The sequence below is a fragment of the Cervus canadensis genome, chromosome 12 (genome assembly GCF_019320065.1).
Source record: "Cervus canadensis isolate Bull #8, Minnesota chromosome 12, ASM1932006v1, whole genome shotgun sequence".
NCBI lineage: Eukaryota > Metazoa > Chordata > Mammalia > Artiodactyla > Cervidae > Cervus > Cervus canadensis.
This window is the reverse complement of record NC_057397.1, coordinates 69,371,499-69,392,044: the sequence shown is the minus strand read 5'-3', so window position 1 is coordinate 69,392,044 and position 20,546 is coordinate 69,371,499. Positions and strand designations below refer to the sequence as shown.

The window sequence follows — 20,546 nt, the reverse complement described above, 5'->3', positions numbered from 1 at the left end:
TTTTCTATTAGGCGTATATGTGGCTATAATATTTGTGGGGCTTTCCTCACCCCGTGGAGGGACCTATGCTTAATAGTTTCTTTTGTTAGCGTACTGTGCTTAGGATGTTTAGAACAATCATGAGCATTTTGTGCAATGAGAGCACATATTTATCAAACAAGCCAGAATGCCAGCAAAAGGGTTTGAATTGAAGCATTTCCTTCATCCCTGGCCCCTTCATAGGGTACCAGCGTCCAGGAGATTTATTAATTAGGGTTTTAAGTTGGTCTTCATTCAGTGAAAGAGGAGCAGGAGAGCTCTCGGCAGGCAACACAAGAATCTGCAGCAGGGCAAACAAGAACAACAGCAGAAAAGGGGGGAGGATACAGGGTGGGGCAGAGGCCGAGGCCAACCTGGAGTGTCCCTTATCCTAGACGGCCTTGCCTGTCAGGTTCTTTCCTCATGACCTCGTCATGGATGGGGTCCCGGACAGCCTTGCCTGCCCGGTATTTTCTTCATGACCTCGTCATGGGTGGGACCCCCCATAACGGCTCCCGGCAGATAATCATGCAAATGGAAATCAAAAGAAATAGTAGCAATACTCAGATAAAATGGACTTTAAAATAGTTACAAGAAATAAGGAAGGACACTACATAATGACTACAGGATCAATCCAAGAATTGTGACAATTAAAAATATATATGCACTCAGCATAAGAGGACCTCAATACATAAGGCAAATGCTAACAATTAATGGGGAAATCGACAGTAACACAATAATATTGGGGGACTTTAACACTTCACTCACATCAATGGATGGTTCACCCGGATAGAAAATTAATAAGGAAACACAAACTCTAATGGATACATTGGACCAGTTGGACCTAATTGGTATCCACAGGACATTTCATCCACAAACAGCAGATTTCACTTTTTCTCAAGTGCACATGGAGCTTTCTCCAGGATAGATAACCTCTTGTCACGAATCAAGCCAAGGTAGATTATAAAAAAATTGAAATTGTTTCAAGCATGTTTTCTGACCACAGTCCTCTAAGATTAGATACCAAATACAGGAAAACAACAACAACAACACAAAACTATAAAAACACAAACACATGAAGGCTAAATGTCATACTTCTGAATGAACAAGAGGTCAGTGAAGAGATAAAAGAGGAAATAAAAAACACTCATCTCAAGACTTATCAAATGCAATAAAAGCAGTGTTAAGAGGGAAATTTATTGCAATACAAACCTACCTCAAGAAACAAGAAAAAACATCAAATAAACAACCTAACCTTGTACTTACAGTAATGAAAAAAAGAAGAACAAAAGCTCCAAAGTTAGTAGAAGGAGTGAAATCACAAAGATCAGAGCAGAAATAAAAAGAAATGAAGGCGGCAATAGCAAAGATCAGTAAAACTAACAGCTGGTTCTTAGAGAAGAGAAAATTGGCAAATCATTAGCCAGACTCATTAAGAAAGGGAGAAGATTCAAATCAATAAACTTAGAAATGAAAAAGGAGAAGTTACAACAGACAATGCAGAAATACAAAGGATCATATGAGGCTACTTTAAGTATATGCTAATAAATTTCACAACCTAGAAGAAATGGACAAATTTTTAGAAAAGTATAACCTCCTGTAATTGAACCAGGAAGAAATAGAAATTAAGAACAGACCAATCACAAGCATGGAAATCAAAAGAGTAGTAAAATATCTTCCAACGAACAAAAATCCAGGGCCAGAGGGCTTCGCAGGCAATTTCTACCAAAATCTTTCAGAAGAGCTAACACCTATACTGCTCAAACTTCTCCAGAAAATTGTAGAGCAAGGAAAACTAAACAACATATGAGACCACCATCACCCTGAATCCATAACCAGTCAAAGATGCTAGGAAAGAAAACTATAGGCCAGTATCACTTATGAACACAGAAGCAAAAATCCTCAACAAAATTCTAGCAAACAGAATCTAACAGCACATCAAAAGGGTCATACATCGTGATCAAGTGGACTTTATCCCAGGGATGCAAGGATTCTTCAGTATATGCATATCAAACAATGTGATACACCACATAAACAAATTGAAAGCTAGAAGCTGTATGATCATCTCAATAGATGCAGAGGAAGCTTTTGACCGAATTCAGCACCCATTTGTGATTAAAAAAAAAAAAAAAAACAAAAAAAAACAAAAAAACCTCTCCAGGAAGTATGTATAGTAGGATCATACCTCAACCTAATAAAGGCCACATATGATAAACTCACAGCAAACATTATTCTCAACAGTGAAAAACTGAAAGCATTTCCTCTAAGATCAGGAACAAGACAAGGGTACCTACTCACCACTATTATTCAACATAGGTTTGGAATTCCTAGCCACAGCAATCAGAGAAGAAAAAGAAATGAATCCTGATTGGAAAAAGAAGTATTAATAAAATTCTCATTGTTTGCCGACAAAGGTCCACATAGTCAAAGCTATGGTTTTTCCAGTAGTCATGTATGGATGTGAGAGTTGTACCCTAAAGAAGGCTGAGCGCCGAAGAATTGATGCTTTTGAAATGTGGTGCTGGAGAAGGCTCTTGAGAGTCCCTTGGACAGCAAGGAGATCAAAACAGTCAATCCTAAAGGAAATAAATCCTGAATATTTACTGGGAGGACTGAGGCTGAAGCTGAAGCTGAAGCTATAGTACTTTGGCCGCCTGATGCAAAGAGCTGACTCATTAGAGAAGACCCTGATGCTGGGAAAGACTGAAGGCAGGAGGAGAAGGGGACAACAGAGGATGAGATTGTTGGATTGCATCTCTGATTCAATGGACATGAGTTTGAGCAAGCTCCAGGAGGTGGTGAAGGACAGGGAAGCTTGGAGTGCTGCAGTCCAGGGGGTCACAAAGAGTCAGAATGACTGAGTGACTAAACAACAATCAGAGGTGTGAGCAGGTGAAAATAAAACCCTTAGAATGGAAGAGAATAATGGCAAATGAAACAGCTGACAAAGGAGTAATCTCCAAAATATACAAGCAGCTCATTCAACTCACTGTCAGATAAACAAACAAGCCAATCAAAAATTGGGCCGAAGACCTCAACAGACATTTCTCCAAAGAAGAAATACTGATGGCTAATAAATGAAAAGATGCTCAACATCAGTAGGTATTAGAGAAATACAAATCAAAACTACAGAATACTACATACTGTTCAGAATGGCCAACATGAAAAAATTTGCAAAGAAGAAATGCTGAAGAGGGTATGGAGAAAAGGTAACTCTCTTGCATTATTGCTGGGAATGTAACTTGATACAGTCACTATGGAGAATCGCATGGGGATTCCTTAAAAAAAACTAGGGATAAAGCTACCATCAGTCAGTCAGTCAGTTCAGTCACTCAGTCATGTCTGACTCTTTGCAACCCCATGAATCGCAGCACGCCAGGCCTCCCTGTCTGTCACCAACCCCTGGAGTATACCCCAACTCATGTCCATCAAGTTGGTGATACCATCCAGCCAGCTCATCCTCTGTCGTCCCCTTCTGCTCCTGTCCCCAATCCCTCCCAGCATCAGGGTCTTTTCCAATGAGTCAACTCTTTGCATGAGGTGGCCAAAGTATTGGAGTTTCAGCTTCAGCATCAGTCCTTCCAATGAACACCCAGGATTGATCTCCTTTAGGATGGACTGGTTGGATCTCCTTGCAGTCCAAGGAACTCTCAAGAGTCTTCTCCAACACCACAGTTCAAAAGCATTGATTTTTTGGCACTCAGCTTTCTTCACAGTCCAACTCTCACATCCATACATGACCACTGGATAAACCATAGCCTTGACTAGATGGACCTTTGTTGGCAAAGTAATGTCTCTGCTTTTTAATATGCTATATAGGTTGGTCATAGCTTTCCTTCCAAGGAGTAAGCCTCTTTTAATTTCATGGCTGCAGTTACCATCTTCAGTGATTTTGGAGCCCAAAAAATAAAGTCAGCCACTGTTTCCACTGTTTCCCCATCTATTTGCCATGAAGTGATGGGACCAGATGCCATGATCTTAGTTTTCTGAATGTTGGGCTTTAAGCCAACTTTTTCACTGTTCTCTTTCACTTTCATCAAGAGGCTTTTAAGTTCCTCTTCACTTTCTGCCATAAGGGTGGTGTCATCTGCGTATCTGAGGTTATTGATATTTCTCCCAGCAATCTTGATTCCAGCTTGTGCTTCTTCCAGCCCAGCGTTTCTCATGATGTACTCTGCATATAAAAGTTAAATAAGCAGGGTGACAATATACAGCCTTGACGTACTCCTTTTCCTATTTGGAACCGGTCTGTTGTTCCATGTCCAGTTCTAACTGTTGCTTCCTGACCTAGATATATAGCCCAGCAATCCCACTACTGGGCATATACTCTGAGGGAATCATAATTAAAAAGACATGTACCTCAATGTTCATTGCAATGTTGTTTAGAGCTGCTAGGACATGGAAGCAATGTGGATGCCCATCAGCAGATGAATAGATAAAGAAGTGTGGTACCTGTATACAATGGAATACTACTCGGCCATAAAAAGGAACAGATTTGAGTCAGTTGTAATGAGGTGGATGAACCTACAGCCTATTATGTAGAGTGAAGTAAGTCAGAAAGAGAAAAATAAGTATGGTATATTAATGCATATATATATGAGATCTAGAAAGATGGTACTGATGAACCTGTATTTAGAACAGCAGTGGACTTGCAGACATGGAGAGCAGACTTGTGGACACAGGGAGGGAGAAGGAGGGACAAATTGAAGGACTGATGTTGAAATACATACATTACGGTATGTAGAATATTCAGCCAGTGGAAGTTTGCTGTGTGATTCAGGGACCTCAAACTTGGTGCTCTGTGTCCATCTGGATGGGTGGGCTCGGGTGGGAGGTGAGAGAGAGATTCAAGAGGGAGAGAACGTATGTATACCTATGGCCGATTCATGTTGATGCATGGCAGAAACAGACACAATACTAGAAAGCAATTATCCTCCAAGTAAAAAATTCATTAAAATATTGTCTAGTTTGTCTGATATGAGTATTGCTACTCCAGCTTTCTTTTGATTTCCATTTGCATGTAATTTTTTTTTTCCATCCCCTTACTTTCAGTCTGTGTCCCTAGGTCTGAAGTTGGTTTCTTGTAGATAGCATAGATACAGGTCTTATTTTGGTATTGAATCAGCCACTCTATGTCTTTTGGTTGGAGCATTTAATCCATTTACATTTAAAGTAATTATCAGTATGTATGTCCCTGTTGCCATTTTCCTAATAGTTTTGGATATTTTTTTATGGATGTTGTCTTTATCTTTTGTCTAATGTCTAGATAAATTCCTTAGCATATGTCAGAAGGCTGGTTTCATGGTGCTTAGTTTTCTTGACTTTTGCTTGTCTGTAAACCTTTTGAATCTGAATGTGATCTTTGCTGGGTAGAGTAATGTTCGTTGTAGGTTTTTCCCTTTCATCACTTTAAATATATCCTGCCATTATCTTCTAGCCTGCAGTTTCTGCTGAAAAATCAGCTGATAAACTTATGAGGACTCCCTTGTATTATTTTCCTTTGCTTCTTTCAATATTTTTAAATTTTAATTTAGTTTTTGTTGGTTTGATTAATATGTGATTCTGTGTTTCTTCTTGAAGAAGAAGATATATATTAATAGAATGGTGGGAACTCTGCACTTCCTGGACTTGGTTGACTATTTTCTTTCCCATGTTAAGGATGTTTTCACTATAATCTCTACAGATATTTTCTCAGACCCTTTCTCTTCTTCTTCTAGGACTCCTAGAAAACATGTGTTTAATGTCAGAGCTGTCTGATACTGTCAGACCAATTTTTTTTTTCTTTATTCTTCTCCTTGACAATTGTTCCCACCATTCTATTAATATCTTACAGGTCACTTATTTTTCTGCTTCAGTTAATCTGCTATAGATTCCTTCTAGTGTATTTTTCATTTCAGTTACTGTGTTGTTCATTACTGTTTGTTCTTTAGTTTTTGCTTTTTTGTTCAGTCACTAAGATGTGTCCAACTCTTTGTGATTCCACAGACTGCAGCACACCAAGCTTCCCTGACCTTCACTGTCTTCCTGAGTTGGCTCAAACTGATGTCCATTGAGTCAGTAATGCCATCCAACCATCTCATCCTCTGTCACCCCCTTCTCCTTCCCTTAGTCTTTCCCAGCATCAGGGTCATTGCTAGTGAATTGGCTCTTCATATCAGGTGGCCAAAGTATTGGAGCTTCAGCATCAACATCAGTCCTTCCAATGAATATTCAGTGTTGATTTCCTTTAAGATTGACTAGTTTGATCTCCTTGCTATGCAAAGGACTCTGAAGTCTTCTCCAACACCACAGTTCAAAAGCATTAATTCTTTGGCACTCAGCCTTCTTTTAGGTCCAACTCTCACATCTGTGCACGACTACTGGAAAAGCCATAGCTTTGATTATATGGACCTTTGTTAGGGAAGTGATATGTCTGCTTTTTAATATGCTGTCTAAGTTGGTCATAGCTTTTCTTCCAAGGAGCAAGCATCTTTTAATTTCATGGCCGAAGTTAATTTCAAGTCTGTGATGATTTTGGAGCCCAAGAAAACAAAGTCTGTCACTGTTTCCATTTTCCCCCCATTATTTGCCATGAAGTGATGGGACCAGATGCCATGATCTTAGTTGTTTGAATGTTGAGTGTCAAACCAACTTTTTCACTCTCTTCTTTCACTTTCATTTAGAGGCTCATTAGCTTCTCTTTTACTTTCTGTGATTAGGGTGGTGTCATTCATTTATCTGAGGTTATCGATATTTCTCCTACCAATCTTGATTCCAGCTTATGATTCATCCAACCTGGCATTTCATATGGTATACTCTGGATATAAGTTAAATAAATAGGGTGACAATATGCATCCCTGACATACTCCTTTCCCAATTTTGAACTAGTCTGTTGTTCCATGTCTATTTCTAACTGTTACTTCTTGTCCTGCATACAGGTTTCTCAGGAGGCAGGTAAGTTGGTCTGGTATTCCCGTCTGTTTAGGAATATTCCACAGTTTGTTGTGACCCACACAGTCAAAGGCTTTAGTCAAACATTTTAGTCAAATGTTAAACATTTCTTGTATTTTCTTGATATGTGCCTCCATTTTATTTTCTGAGGTTTAGGATCATCTTTACTATCATTACTCTGAATTCTTTTTTAGTAGGTTTCCTATTTCCTCTTCATTTATTTGGTCTTGTAGATTTTCTCCTCATTCCTTTGTCTGTACCACATTTTTTGTAATATAATTTTTTTGATTTGGGTTTGTATTCCTGTCTGGTTGGTTGTATTGCTTGAGGCATCTGGCATTGGAGTTTGCAGGCAGTTGGGTGAGGTTGAGTCTTGATGAGGAGATGAGAACCTCCAGAATAGCTGACACTGATTAATATTCCCTTGGGTCTGAGGTTCTCTGTTAGTCCAGTGGTTTGAACTCAGCATTTCTGCCACAGGAACTCAGGCCTCACAGCTGGCCTGGGAACCAAGACCCCACAAGCTGCATGAAGGAAAAAAATATAAAATAAAAGGCAACAAAGAAAAAAAATAAAATTAAAAGAATTAAAAAATGTATTAGAAAAAATAGAAACACAAGTGAAACAACAAAGCAAAAGAGAATCAGAAGAGCAAAGGGAAGGAAAAGGTCATGGTGGCAGGGGCAGGCATAGGCTCAGGACCCTTGTGGTCAGAGGGTCCCAAAGGTTCGGGCCGGGAACCCAGCAGGCTTGGGACCCTGGCCCCGTCTATGTGCCACTCACGTCCCACCTCCACTTCCCGCCTTCCTCTCCCGCGTTCTGCCTGGTCACGTGGGGATTCCTCCCGTACCTTAGAGGTCTGAGGTCCTCTGCCCATGCCTGGCAGTTAGCCTAGCTGTGAGGAGATGTGAACTCAGCATCCTCATACCCTTCCATCTTGACTCTGCCTCTGTCCTGTAACATAGGATGAACACATTTGGCCTGGGACTGTTGAAGTGCTGGGATATCAGCAGTGTTCAAAAAAACACCGTATTTTGACTTGAGGGTGGAGGCCTTGTCTTGCCCCTGTTGACTGCAGTAAGTAAACTATGGAATGTGGACTTGAATGGGATGAGGTGTGAGCCGTTCTCAGAGGCCAACTTCATCAGGTACAGGCTCTCATGATTATGGCACAGTCTGGAAACTAAGATCCTTTATAGGCAAGTCACTCAGAATTTAAAATCCCTAAAGAAACAAATAGCCTTTATTTCTAGTTCCGTACAGCATATTTTGACATGCATCATAAAGTGCAATGGTAGTACAGCAATGATCTCCTTGAGTGGCTCCCGTGTGTGGCTGCCCAGGACAAAGATATGGTCTGTGGTAAGCTTTTTATTTGACCATAAATAATTGACAGTAAATAAGAGCAACTCTCAGCAGAGTTGGGTAGTTTGTAAATTGTCATTATAGCCATAGTTTCTATTTTTTCATACTTTTATGGTCCTTTTGGATGACCTCTAACCCAATCACCTCCCTCCCTTCCTGCCTTCCTCCTTTCCTGTGTTTAACAAATAGTTCTTGTGCCTGCTAGTAGACTAGCGCTCTGCTAGATGCTGACAATACGAAAAGGAATGAAAACATCTGTGGGTCCCTACTCTTAGGTTTACTGGGGAAAGGTAATCAAATATACAAATAGATGTACAATTATAATTATGAAAAGTGTCATGAAGAAGAATTATATTGTGTCATGGGGAACTGTAGTCAGAGAAATCAGGGACGGTAGACCTGCGAAGTGCAACTGAGGTGAGATCTGAAGGATGGGAGTTATGCAGAGGGACACAGGGGAAAAGCCTTTGCAAAAACTTTCCTTATCTCACCTTCTTTGGGCATTCTGGGTCTCACTAAGCCTGGCAGAACAGTGAGGACCTGATGTCGTTTGTACTGTTTGTCCACATCAAGCCTGTCCTTTGTCCTGTCTCATTCACTGGAAATGCAGTCTTCCTCCGTCAAGCATAGGCAATGCCTTCTGTTTTCCAAGCCTGGCTTTGCTATCAAAACAAGGCCTCCTTATACTGTGTGCCCTGTCCTGGCACACAGGCACCTCGTGAATTCCTTCTCTTTGCCCTACTGTGACTCCTCCTTCTGCCTCTGCTTGTATGCCCAAGGCGGCATGAAGCCTCTTGAGCCCCCGCTGGAACTTCTGCTTCTCCCTCTGGCTGTCTGGTCTCCAGAAGAGTACCGACCCTCTTCTCACTTTGCTGACTGAGCACATAATGTCTCTGTGCCTCGCTTGACTCATCTTGTGCAGAGTGCCTTACCAGTGTTGGCTATTCATAGAATTTTAGCCCCTATCTCCACTCAAGCATCCAAATGCTTAGCTCTTCCAAACGTTTGAAGTTTTACATTTTAATGGAATGAGTTTTGTGTTGTAATTCCTCTTTTTCAGGATTTGGAACTCTTATCCTTGCTTCTTTAGTCTTTTCTTTAGAAGCTTTGGACAGTATGATAAAACGCCTTGTTAACGCTTGTGGTAAGACTGCCAGAGATTCTTTCCAACATTGCTGAATAAGAAATGCCAGTTCCCGTAGGATTAGCTTTGAGCTCTAAGTGAATCGTTTTTAGAGGTCAAAGGAATCCTCTAGAGATTAGATGTCATGCTTGACCTTGAAGTGATTTCCAGTGAAACTATAATTGTTCTGAGAAATCTGACTTGATATATTAAGTTACTGAAAAATTAAATAATAGTTTTGAAATAAGCAAAGTTATTCAAATAAACATTCTTTCAGGAGCAGCTGGACTCAGAAGATGCATTTGGCAATTGTACTGAACTGAGGTGCCAGATTCCTAAAAAGAAGTGGGGGGCATTTATAAAAATTAACATGTAGTAAACAAACATGGTTCCTAGGGGGTAAAGGGAGGGAAAGATAAATTGGGAGATTGGGATTGACATGTGCACATTACTATATATAAAATAGATAATTATAAGAACCCACTGTATAGCACAGGGAGCTCTACTCAATACTCTGGAATGGCCTATGTGGGAAAGTGTTGAAACTGAAAAGTATTAGTCCCTGAGTTGTGTCTGACTCTTTGCAACCCCATGGACTGCAGCCTGCCAGACTCCTCTCTCCATGGAATTTTCCAGGCAAGAATACTGGAGTGGGTTGCCATTCCCTTCTCCAGGGCATCTTCTTGACACCAGGACCAAACCCGGGTCTCCTGCAATGCAGGCAGATTCTTTATTGTCTGAGCCATCTGGGATGAATGGGAAAAGAATTTTAAAACAAAGTGGATCTATGTGTATGTATAACTGATTCACTTCTGTATACCTGAAATTAACATAATGTTGTAATTCAATTATACTCCAATACAAAGTTTTAAAAAGTAAATTGTCCATAAAGAAAAAAAGAATTAGCAAGCTGAGTCCTAATTATGCTGCCCTCTTCCACATACCTTGGCCATACACATACTAATTAAAAAATGTAAAAATCTTATTTTTCTTTTATTAATTTGATTCAATTATTTTTATTAAATAGTTTACAGAACCTGACATGTACTATTTAGGTATAGTGAATGGAAATATTCACTGTCCTTTAAGAAATTTAAGGACTAGTGTTTCAAATACCAGCTCAAACATATTTGTACATGTTTCAGGTGAATGATTTAATAGTTTATTCCAAAATGGTGTCATTAAGTCCATGATTTAGTTTAGAAAGACTTCCAGATAAAAGTGGACATTTGAGTTGGTTTGTTTTTCCCAGTTAGTCTTGGATATCATTTTAGAAATAATAAAATTAATTGAAAGATATAATAAATAGCATAGAATTTCCTAGTGGTAATTAATAGGTACAAGCATAGAGTCAAACATGAGTTAGTAACTAAACAACACACACATAGCATAATTAAATATTAGGAGAAGCTTCCTGGCCCAAGTTCTAGGATACATATTTTAAGCACTACCCTGAATTGAAGATAGGGTTTAGTGAGAATGAGTAGATGGCTAGAATAAAGCAAGCATGCCGCCCATTAGAAAGGAATACATCCAGCTGGGTAGATTGGTGTTGACTGAGCTCAATAGAGTCTTGACTTTGGAAAAAACAACTGATGTGGAGCTATAATCACAGTTTTAGCCACTGGCTTTTTAAAGAAATGATCTAAGGAGGCAGCATTCAACTAATATTTGTTGGACAGCTGTTATATGCCAGACACTGTTTTTGAATGCTAGATGAATGACAATATTGTGAAGAGGCCCTATTTTTGCAATATTTCCAACTTTATAGTAAAGGTAAGATATACACATGCTGCTGCCGCTGCTAAGTCACTTCAGTCCTGTCCGACTCTGTGCGACCCCATAGACGGCAGCCCACCAGGCTCCCCCGTCGCTGGGAGTCTCCAGGGAAGAACACTGGAGTGGGTTGCCATCTCCTTCTCCAATGCATGAAAGTGAAAAGTAAAAGCAAAGCCGCTCAGTCCTGTCCGACTCTTCGCGACCTCATGGACTGTAGTCTACCAGGCTCCTCCGTCCATGGGATTTTCCAGGCAAGAGTACTGGAGTGGGTTGCCATTGCCTTCTCCATATATGCATGAGTCACTATAATACAAAGCAGAAGATAATAACTGGTCATAGGAATTACACAGTGCTATGCAACCTGACTTCCCTGGTGGCTCAGAGGGTAAAGCATCTGCCTACAATGCCGGAGACCCGGGCTTGATACCTGGGTAGGGAAGATCCTCTGGAGAAGGAAATGGCAACCCACTCCTGTATTCTTGCCTGGAAAATCCCATGGACGGAGGAGCCTGGTAGGCTACAGTCCATGGGGTCACAAAGAGTCAGACATGACTGAGTGACTTCACACACACATGCAACCTCAAAAGGAAGATAGCTTCCTGGTGAAGGTGATACATGGAGGAGAAGCAAGAGGGAGTATTAAAGACAGATATCCATTATACTAATTGGAGAACCAAGGTATAGTAATAGTTTAATGGAAATTCTGAACACATTCAGTTCAGTTCAGTCACTTAGTCATGTCCGACTCTTTGCGAACCCATAAACCACAGCACACCAGGTCTCCCTGTCCATCACCAACTCCCGGAGTCCACCCAAACCCATGTCCATTGAGTCGATGATGCCATCCAACCATCTCATCCTCTGTTGTCCCCTTCTCCTCTTGCCCTCAATCTTTCCCAGCATCAGGGCCTTTACCTGATAATAATATATAATATATATACATAATATATATTATATATAATATAATATATAATATAATAATATATAATGATAATCTGAACACATTATCATTGTGGAAACAATAAAGTTTCCAGCAAAATTAACTGTTTAATAGAAAGTCATTATTCTGTGGCCAACAGAATAACAGATATTTTTTTCTTTCCTGAAAATGTCATTCAAAATTGGCTGTGAATTTAGAAATCTTTGGGAAGATGAGTTAGAAATCATTAAGAAAAAAAACAGGCTCAAAATTTGAAAACTGAGTTGAAGTGTCAACATAGAAGCATTCCTAGCACCATGTATGTCTAATATCTTGTTCCGTGGTCTTCTCCTAAGTCTAAAAGATTATAGTTAGCATTCCATAATATCCATTATTTGCCAGGTACTTCATTGTATTGTCTCTAATCCTTAAGACAGCCCTGAGAAGTAGATGCTTATATCTCCATTTAAAAAAATAGAAAGGGCGACTTAGGAATTTGAGTGACTTTCTTGAGATCCCAGAGCTAGTACATTGCAGAGCAGATGGTCTCCAAAGCCTGTGCTTTGCCTACTGCAAAATACTGACTAGATGATATAACCTATAGAAAAAGAATAAAATGAGAGATCCATATATTGCATACAATTCCATTTTGTGTGTGTGTATAATGAGTGTATGTATGTGTGATCATTCTGAACAGCAATAAATTCTTTTTAAAAATAATTTAAAATTGCTATAAATACTGTATATATTATAGAAATTAAGAGTATAGGCCATTGAATGAAGTAAAACTGCCTAGCGAAATAAAAAGCTACTTATTTTTTCCATTGTATATTCTTGCCTCCTTTGTCGAAGATAAGGTGTCCATAGGTTCGTGGATTTATCTCTGGGCTTTCTATTCTGTTCCATTGATCTATATTTCTGTCTTTGTGCCAGTACCATACTGTCTTGATGACTGTGGCTTTGTAGTAGAGTCTGAAGTCAGGTAGGTTGATTCCTCCAGTTCCATTCTTCTTTCTCAAGATTACTTTGGCTATTCGAGGTTTTTTGTATTTCCATACAAATTGTGAAATTATTTGGTCTAGTTCTGTGAAAAATACCGTTGGTAGCTTGATAGGGATTGCATTGAATCTATAGATTGCTTTGGGTAGTATAGCCATTTTGACAATATTGAGTCTTCCAATCCATGAACACGGTATGTTTCTCCATCTGTTTGTGTCCTCTTTGATTTCTTTGATCAGTGTTTTATAGTTTTCTATGTATAGGTCTTTTGTTTCTTTAGGTAGATATACTCCTAAGTATTTTATTCTTTTTGTTGCAATGGTGAATGGTATTGTTTCCTTAATTTCTCTTTCTGTTTTCTCATTGATAGTGTATAGGAATGCAAGGAATTTCTGTGTGTTAATTTTATATCCTGCAACTTTACTATATTCGTTGATTAGCTCTAGTAATTTTCTGATAGAGTCTTTAGGGTTTTCTATGTAGAGGATCATGTCATCTGCGAGCAGCAAGAGTTTCACTTCTTTTCCTATCTGGATTCCTTTTACTTCTTTTTCTGCTCTGATTGCTGTGGCCAAAACTTCCAAAACTATGTTGAATTGCTGGGAAAACTGGTCAACCACTTGTAAAAGAATGAAACTAAAACACTTTCTAACACCATACACAAAAATAAACTCAAAATGGATTAAAGATCTAAATGTAAGACCAGAGACTATAAAACTCCTAGAGGAGAACATAGGCAAAACACTCTCCGACATAAATCACAGCAGGATCCTCTATGACCCACCTCCCAGAATATTGGAAATAAAAGCAAAAATAAACAAATGGGACCTAGTTAAACTTAAAAACTTTTGCACAACAAAGGAAACTATAAGCAAGGTGAAAAGACAGCCCTCAGAATGGGAGAAAATAATAGCAAATGAAGCAATAGACAAAGGATTAATCTCAAAAATATACAAGCAACTCCTGAAGCTCAATTCCAGAAAAATAAATGACCCAATCAAAAAATGGGCCAAAGAACTAAACAGACATTTCTCCAAAGAAGACATACAGATGGCTAACAAACACATGAAAAGATGCTCAACATCACTCATTATCAGAGAAATGCAAATCAAAACCACAATGAGGTACCATTACACGCCAGTCAGGATGGCTGCTATCCAAAAGTCTACAAGCAATAAATGCTGGAGAGGGTGTGGAGAAAAGGGAACCCTCTTACACTGTTGGTGGGAATGCAAACTAGTACAGCCGCTATGGAAAACAGTGTGGAGATTTCTTAAAAAACTGGAAATAGAACTGCCATATGACCCAGCAATCCCACTTCTGGGCATACACACTGAGAAAACCAGATCTGAAAGAGACACGTGCACCCCAATGTTCATCGCAGCACTGTTTATAATAGCCAGGACATGGAAGCAACCTAGATGCCCATCAGCAGATGAATGGATAAGGAAGCTGTGGTACATATACACCATGGAATATTACTCAGCCATTAAAAAGAATTCATTTGAATCAGTTCTAATGAGATGGATGAAACTGGAGCCCCTTATACAGAGTGAAGTAAGCCAGAAAGATAAAGAACATTACAGCATACTAACACATATATATGGAATTTAGAAAGATGGTAATGATAACCCTATATGCAAAACAGAAAAAGAGACACAGATGTACAGAACAGACTTTTGGACTCTGTGGGAGAAGGCGAGGGTGGGATGTTTCAAGAGAACAGCATCGAAACATGTATACTATCTATGGTGAAACAGATCACTAGCCCAGGTTGGATGCATGAGACAAGTGCTCGGGCCTGGTGCACTGGGAAGACCCAGAGGAATCGGGTGGAGAGAGAGGTGGGAGGGGGAATTGGGATGGGGAATACGTGTAAATCCATGGCTGATTCATGTCAATGTATGACAAAAACCACTACAATATTGTAAAGTAATTAGCCTCCAACTAATAAAAATAAATGGGGAAAAAATGTGGAACAGAAGAAAAAGCTACTTATTACCATGTTCATGAAGAAGATATACTAATAGCTGCTCACTTGTATTTTATCTGCTGCATTAGGTGACTTATAAAAGTTTTTCTTTTTTTAATATTTACTTGGTTGCATTTCCTTGGAGCTTCAGAGTAATGTGATCTGAGAAGGACTTGACCAGCTATTGCTGGCTTTGAAGACAAGAGGGGGATCAGATGTCAAGGAATGTGGGCAGCCTCTGGAAGCTGGAAAAGGCAAGAAAACAGATTCCCTCCTAGAGTCTCCAAAATACACACACCCCTAAAACACATTGATTTTAGGTCAATGAGACCCATTCTGATAGCTGATTTGCAGAGTTGTAAGATAATATATTTGTATGGTTTTAAGCCACTAAATTTGTGGTAATTTGTCATAGCTGTAATTGGAAACTAATATAGTCACTTGACTCTGGATTAAGTCTTTCAGTGGCATGGCTACATGAATATATTTTCACTTAAGCTTCACAAAAGAATAAGGCCTCCAGGATGGATGCATTATTTTTTTGTTTATAGGATAATTGTAATTCTCAGAGGAAAGCATGAATTTCTGAAATAATATCTTTTCCATGAATTCTAAGGACAGGGAATTTCATTGTAAATATATCTATGTCTACTTTATATTAATTTAAGTAATTAACATACATCCATACCAAATACCAGGTGGTATTTAAATATAAACCACAAACTGCCTTAATTTTCTTTTTAGTTATTTTTCTTGTCTTACGTAAACTCAATAATTTGTCAAACTCCCATGATTCCTTTTCTTTTACTCTTTAATATTAAAATTCTGAAGTATGGAAGTTGTATTGCAATCTGAACGGTAAGCTATGTTTAGGAGTAAAAGAAGAGATTCCAAAGCTTGAAAGATACAACTAGATTTCAAATCAGTGAAGAATGCCATCTTTAGGGAATAATCCTGTGTCAAGGATCTATTGGATTAGAGGGTCTTTCTGACTCCTCTTATGTATGGCCCTTCCTCTGTCTGACCAATCCGATGTTAGTAGGTACATGTAGAGCAGATCTTCCTTACCCTACCTATCATGTTAATAGTTTCTGGTATGAACTTTGTGATCACAGTGATGTTAACGGCTACCTTCCTACTCCACCCCCACCCATGTCTTACTGGCCTAAGTGAAAAAGTTCATTTGGGGTTAGTATGACAGAAGGACCTCAGATCTTTGGCTAATTTCCGATTTCCTTTGCTGAGTTTTAAATGATTCTCCGTCTGTGAGTCACAGTGTTAGGATACTCTTGAGTTGCTCAAGTGAGTTATGAATGGATCGTTAATTGTGTTTTCAAATACCCTTGAAATGGTTTGAATTAAAATTTTAATGAAATTAAGTACTTTAATGGAGAACTTGTGCTTAAATAAAGTGAACATGAAACTCAAATGAACTTTATTTTTAAAGGTAATTTTAGGTATATGTGAAATAATTAAGGTTATGATGATTTTTTTTTTTAGGTTATATGGATCTCAGAAAAGTGGCTTAATTATTTCTTTTTTTCTCATTTGAAAGTGGATAATGTATGAGTTTATTAATCTCTATATGTTTGCAGTTGACAGCACTAAATCTGGGAAACAACCTTTTAGAAGAAGTTCCAGAAGAGATGAAATACCTTACATCCCTGAAGAAGCTCCATTTGTTTAGAAATAAGATACATAGATTTGCATCTGGAGTATGTGGTAAGTTAGTCAAATAAGAGCATATTTATAGTGCCGAAGTTAATTTCCTTATATTGAACAATTTGGAACTAAAGTGAAAAAGGAATTTTAGTCTTTTTTGGTTTGAGATATTTACACTTGAAATTAGGGAATTTGGGGAACAACTTTTAAAAACTACTGTGTTATATATTTCTTTACATGTAAATCTAAGAAAATAAGTAAGTGTTAAATTAATGTTAGCAATTATTCCCCTTTTCAGAATCAGGGTACATATAGAATGTCAAGTCTGAGCACCCTTTTTCTGGACCAGAGAGAAAACTAGTTGAAAATCAGATCAAGAAACATCTCCACAGTTCTCCTTGTTCTTTATACTTTTTATACCATCTTAACTACTAAGTCACTATCTTTGTTTATGATGTGAAGCTGCATTTGAATCAGTTCTAATGAGGTGGATGAAACTGGAGCCTATTATACAGAGTGAAGTAAGTCAGAAAGAAAAACACCACTACAGTATATTAATGCATATATATGGAATTTAGAAAGATGGTAACAATGACCCTACATGCGAGATAGCAAAAGGGACACAGATGTAAAGAACAGACTTTTGGACTCTGTGGGAGAAGGCGAGGGTGGGATGGATGATTTGAGAGAATAGCAATGAAACATGTGTATTACCATATGTGAAATAGATCGCCAGTCCAGGTTCGATGCATGAGACAAGGTGCTCAGGGCTGGTGCACTGGGCTGACCCTGAGGGATGGGATGGGGAGGGACGTGGGAGGGGGTTCAGGATGGGGGACAAATGTACACCCATGGCTGATTCATGTCAATGTATGGCAAAAACCACTTCAGTATTGTGAAGTAATTAGCTTCTAATTAAAATAAATAAATAAATTAAAAAAAAAAAAGATGTGAAGCTTAACTTGGGGAGAATTTTAAAGAAAAGATATGAGGTTAAATAAATCGCATTTCTTCTTCGTGTTTCCCTTAAGCTATTAATTTCTCCATTTAATACATTTTTCCTATTTAATATAGGTAGAATGTGCTTAAGGACAGAACACATGACAAGGAGATCCACATAACCTTTATAGCTTCATTAACTCATCTAAGGAACTTCACTACTTTATATGTCCCCAACAGTAAAATCAGAGCTATAGAATTTATGACGTCCTGTGAACTTCTGAGGCATGGGTACTATATATTGTCATCATTATCACTGAGCAGCATTTATTAAAGGTATAATTTCATGGGGTCTCAGTTGTGGATATATAACAAAAACACAAGTAGATTCTAGTATTACCTCTTTAAAGTATTTTAAAATATTAGATCATGTGTCTTGGAGAAATATTTTTTCACAAAATAATAGCTGTAATAAACTTGTTAATGGTATGTACATTATATATACAAACTTATAGATACAGGGTTCAATTATAATTTACTTACAAAGAAAACAGTTTATAAATTAGAAAAAATTAAGGGCATGCAAAAAAGTTCATAATAATATTTATGAACTACACTGAGGGGCAAACAGGTAAAATCTGATGTGTATAAATGATATCAGACAACCTGGTTCGTGCTACTTTAGGCTTCTGCAAAGAAATTTTTTCTCATGTTGCTCTTAAATTTGAGGCTTAAAAAAATATATGTAATCTGTGTACAGTACCCTACCCCTGAAGGTCTGTAGTTTCTCTGTTTCTTGATCTGGGGCTGTCGAACTTTGAAAATCTCATATGAGTGACACAAACTGTGTTCTGTGCCAGGTCTTGACTATCCAAAGGCAGAAGCAGGTTGGTGTCCAACATGTATTGCGTGGTGCTGTTCTTGCCCCTGTCCCTACCCCGTCAGAGTAGACTAGACCAGGGTAAGACGTGTGCCAAGCGGAGTCAGTCACGTTCTCTTTCTTGGGGTTTATGACAGAATCTAAAACAGTTTTTCTGGTCTGAGCTAACCACATGAACTAAGAGAAAAGTTGCAAACTGGTGACCTGTGGGGTGAATCTGCTTTACAAATAGGTTGGTTCTGTTTTGTTTGCCTCTCTAAAATTTTGAATTAGGGTCAAAGCCAGCTTAAAACTCAATATTAAAAAAAGTGAAGATCATGGCATTTGGTCCCATCATTTCATGGCAAATAGATGGGGAAAAGGTGGAAGAGGTGACAGATTTCCTCTTCTTGGGCTCCAAAATCACTGTGGATGGTGACTGCAGCCTGGAAATTAGAGGACAGTTACTTCTTGCCAGGAAAGCTATGACAAACCTAGACAGTGTGTTAAAAAGCAAAGACATCATCTTGCCAAGAAAGGTCCATATGTCACGACTATGGTCTTTCCTGTAGTCATGTACAGATGTGAGAGCTGGACCATAAAGAAGGCAGAGCACTGAGTTTGAACTGTGGTGCTGGAGAAGACTCTTGAGAGTCCCTTCCTTGTATAGCAAGGAGATCAAATTCGTCAATCTTAAAGGAAATCAACACTGAATACTCATTGGAAGGACTGATGCTGAAGTTGAAGCTCCAATACTTTAGCTACCTGATGCGAAGAGCCAACTAATTGGAAAAGACCCTGATGCTGGGAAAGAGTGAAGGCAGAAGGAGAAGAGGGCAACAGAGGATGAGATGGCCAGAGGGCACCACCGATTCAGTGGACATGAACTTGGGCAAACTCAGAGAGATGGTGAGGGACAGGGAAGCCTGGTGTGCTGCACTCCATGGGATTGTGAAGAGTCGGACACGACTTGGCAACTGAACAACCAAATTTGCAAATTAAGAGAGTTCATATAAAATTCTGGATCTCTGGCTCTTTTTTGTTTCTCTGAACAAGAAAGATTAGGCAATGATGGACTCACATTCCCACATGACACCAGTTGTTGGGAGCTGGCCGAAATGCAGGTCCCCTGTGGCAAAAAGCATGTGCTCACCAGTTCCGTGCTCCCCTGCCAGGTAAACCCCTGCTAGGCCCACTGTTGTGTTTTAAGTTATCTTCTCGGTTCCTGTAGGCATTTCAGTCTGAGAACTCTGTCTACTCCATAACCATTCAAACGCAGGAGTTGTAGGATGGCTATATGGATACATGGAAAAGTAGAGATAATATGTTTAAGTGAAAGAATAAGGAGTGAAGGAATGCGGGAGAGAGAGAATATGAATATGAAGCTTAGAGAAGCTACAAAGAAAAATGAAACTCTGTGTTCTGCAGAGATTCCCAGAGAGTATAATCTCCCAGACTTGGAGAATCTCCGGAGAGAGACAGACTGTTAGCCTGGAGCTGGTGTGGGGGTCTCCTTGACCATCACAACCCAACAACACAGTTCAGTGATTCTGAGGGCACACCAGAAGCCCGGGAGACCCTCTGTGACTACCAAGAGAAGTCAAAGGACTGTATATATGTGTACCCAATACATACAGTTGGCCCTTGAACAACACAGGTTTGAATTGTGGGTCCACTTATACCAGGGTATTTTTTCAATGGTAAATTCTGCCGTACTGCAGTTTCCTGGGTTGGTTAAATCCTGGGGTGCAGAGGAAGAACAGATGGGAGCGCCCACTGGAAGTTATATGTGGATTTTTCCACTGGTGAGGATGGGTGCCTCTAATGCCCACATGTTGTTCACAGGACTGCGATATATATATATATATACATATATATATACATATATATATATACATACATATATATATATACACACACACACATACACATGTGTATACATGCGAGATATATATATATACACACACACACACACACACAC

General features: G+C 39.0%; 1 protein-coding gene across 2 annotated transcripts in view; it reads left to right on the top strand.

Annotated features, from left to right (window-relative positions):
• LRRC69 (leucine rich repeat containing 69) overlaps window positions 1-20,546 on the top strand; it is a 77,568-nt gene that overhangs the window by 16,328 nt on the left and 40,694 nt on the right. Inside the window, exon 2 of one of the 2 annotated variants that reach the window (XM_043483261.1) lies at window positions 16,701-16,827. In XM_043483261.1, coding sequence (XP_043339196.1) covers window positions 16,701-16,827 — 127 coding nt within the window. Of the gene's footprint in view, window positions 1-16,698; window positions 16,828-20,546 lie in introns of those variants that run through there. The other variant, XR_006272269.1, reaches the window with a different exon arrangement.